This window comes from Crocodylus porosus, unplaced genomic scaffold, assembly GCF_001723895.1.
Source record: "Crocodylus porosus isolate Cpor-Errol unplaced genomic scaffold, CroPor_comp1, whole genome shotgun sequence".
In the NCBI taxonomy this organism is placed as follows: domain Eukaryota; kingdom Metazoa; phylum Chordata; order Crocodylia; family Crocodylidae; genus Crocodylus; species Crocodylus porosus.
Window position 1 is genome coordinate 128990604 of NW_017728931.1, and position 2705 is coordinate 128993308.

Sequence of the window (2705 nt, forward strand, 5' to 3'; positions counted from 1 at the left end):
ACTTAAGTTTTAGCATGAAATTACATAACAGAAAAACTAAGACATCAAAGTTACATATGCAGGTATGTCTGCACATTGAAGAGATAGTACATTAAAGAAAAAGCCTTACATTCTTGGAATGGGAAAAAGATTATTTTCTCCTGTTGTGCTGCTGCTTCCTTCACTATCCACACTGTATCCACTGCCAAAGCTACTGGCTGACGAGCCAGTGGAGACAGAACTCTCTGCAGGTCGGTGATTGGTAGGCCTTGCTGTACAGAGCAGGAATAGTGGGTTATTAAATTGCATGGAAGGCATAAAAGCCAGCAATGTTAAGAACATGTTATTCACCAAGTAGCATGCTGCAAACACATTTACTCTTTACTTTTAATTCCAAAGTCACGCCATCACTCTTTAGACTTGATGCTTACATTACATAGAACAAGCTTTTCTAAAAGAAATCCATTGTACGTCATCCTTTTTTCCCCAGTCTCCTAGTAGTTTAAAGCAAAGGTCAAAGGAAAAAAAGTAATAACATTCACCCATTTTGATGTCACAATTCTGTATTTTTAGTTGAAATAAAATTAGATTTTCATTGAACAAAGTTGTAGGACGTAACCTACAAAAATGAGAATCCAAAGTGATTCTGAATATACTATATGACACATTTATTTACTGCATTTGATGACTTTTGTAGAAAGGATAGAGACAACAAAATATCATAAATATACCTCTACCCCCAAAAAGTGTTATTTGAAGACATTCTCTTTAGACAGCACAGCATTACTTCATTATACTTCTCAACTGCTTCTGCTTTTAAGTAGTCATACTGCTTCTGCTAAGTAGCCTTGAATTTTAAAGTACCACGTTTTATGATCATGCAACCTGGGGATGACCTACTATTTTTAATGTGTATTTCATATGGAAATTTTATGTGAACTTTAAAGACATTATTTTTACTTCAGATGTTTTCCTTTGTTTTCCTTATTTTGGTGTTCTGAGTTAATCACTTCTGCTCCATTTCACCTTTAGCAAGTTGAGAAATATACACAAACATCACACTGTGACATTACACATGATAACTAGTAAAAGGAACAATGGACTATAACTATTCACAACTTTAATAACATAATCAACCAGGAAAAATAAATACAGGTTTTCTTGGAAAGAGATCTATGTGTGACATCTTTCACTTTGATCAATTGAATGAATAGAATGCTGAGGATAAAAATATTTGTACCAAAAGTTCTCACTCAGTGAAGTTAAGGTAAAGTTTTGCTGTTGTTTCAGTCAGCCTTAAAACTCAAATCAAAGTTCAAAAGGATTGTATTTAACAAAGAAATTTGCCAAAAACGTAGAACTGAATAATTTCTTCTAAGGGCCAATGCACAAGTATTATCCCACTGACATTAACAGATAATGTCATTCATAGTTGATTGGATAAATATTATTTTTGGTGTACACTACTGCTGAGTGCTATGCTGTGGGTATTGGGAAATTGAGTAAAACTCTCCAAATGTAATTTGGAACTGCATTAATAATAGATAGGGATAAAAGAAACCAGGCACCACAAGTCCCTTGATCTGATAGTTATAATAGAATTGCTATTTCTGAAATGATTCGGTCTTTGTATAGCCAGCCACAACATACCTTTTTTTTTTGTTTTAACTATATCATCACTGATGTCTTCAGTCACTATCTAACATTGAAAGCTACCAAGATTCCTTTAAGGTAAATGTGCTCTTACTGGTAGTTATACTGGTTGCACGCAAGTTACAATGGAGTTTTGATAGAAATAAAAAAAAGCTGATGATAATAATTAGCAGGGAGCTTTTCAATGCTTTACAGCATTTTACATGCCTGAGAAACCCACTCTGCTTTTCCAAAGGAGACACATATAGGCCTATAGCTTGCATAGTCAAAGAAGAGTCCATGAGGCTAGTGGAGTTATACCAGGTATGATGCTACTTTCAATTTGTTGTGCTCCTGACAAATCCCATGAGTATGGAGAAGGATTTGCAACTCAGTAAGGCACAGAGGACACCCAAAAGACTCAGAGACCCGGAGGAGAATTTTAATGCTCTTAGGTCATACCTTCTCAATGAACCATGAGGACCCCTATGCTTGGTAGTCAGGATTCTGCGTGACCCACTCATACCTAGGTCACACCAACCTCATTGTTGAGCTCATTTGCAAGAGAAGCGCTAATTTAACTGGCAGGTTTCCTAGAGGGGTCCTATCAAATCATACAAACCAAAGAGGGGTCCTTGCAAAAACTGTCTCACCCCTTGAGCTATCACATCTGAGAGGCCATGCTGCCATAAAACATAAGAGCACAGATAATGTGACATTTGGGTAGGGGAAGTGGTGCTGCTGCTCCTTCATTATGGAGTTTCCTGATCATTTAGGTAAGTATTCTAGACCTCTCTGCTTGCCCATGACTAAAATGAAAAGGAGCATTGGGGTTCCTCATTTCTGAAACTTTTCTATAAAGACTAGTTCCTAGGACTCCAGGGTCAATAAAGCTGTCCTGTAGTCAACTTTGTTCACATACTGTTTATAAGAACAGAAAAAATCCAGAACTCAGAATTATATACAAAATAAGACTAAAACCAAGATTAAAAAAATAAATACTTAAATACTGTCCTAAGATTGGTTATACTCAATAGCTGTATTTTTCTTGTGGAAATTGATTTAATTTTTGAATATGTTAGAGTCTGATCATC

General features: G+C 35.8%; 1 protein-coding gene across 1 annotated transcript in view; it reads right to left on the bottom strand.

The window, feature by feature from the left end:
• The window catches only part of PCLO (piccolo presynaptic cytomatrix protein), a 540799-nt gene that overhangs the window by 76021 nt on the left and 462073 nt on the right, over window positions 1–2705 (bottom strand). The window contains exon 22 of the mRNA XM_019543973.1: window positions 110–251. Within this exon, the coding sequence (XP_019399518.1) occupies window positions 110–251 (142 nt within the window). The remainder of the gene's footprint in view (window positions 1–109; window positions 252–2705) is intronic.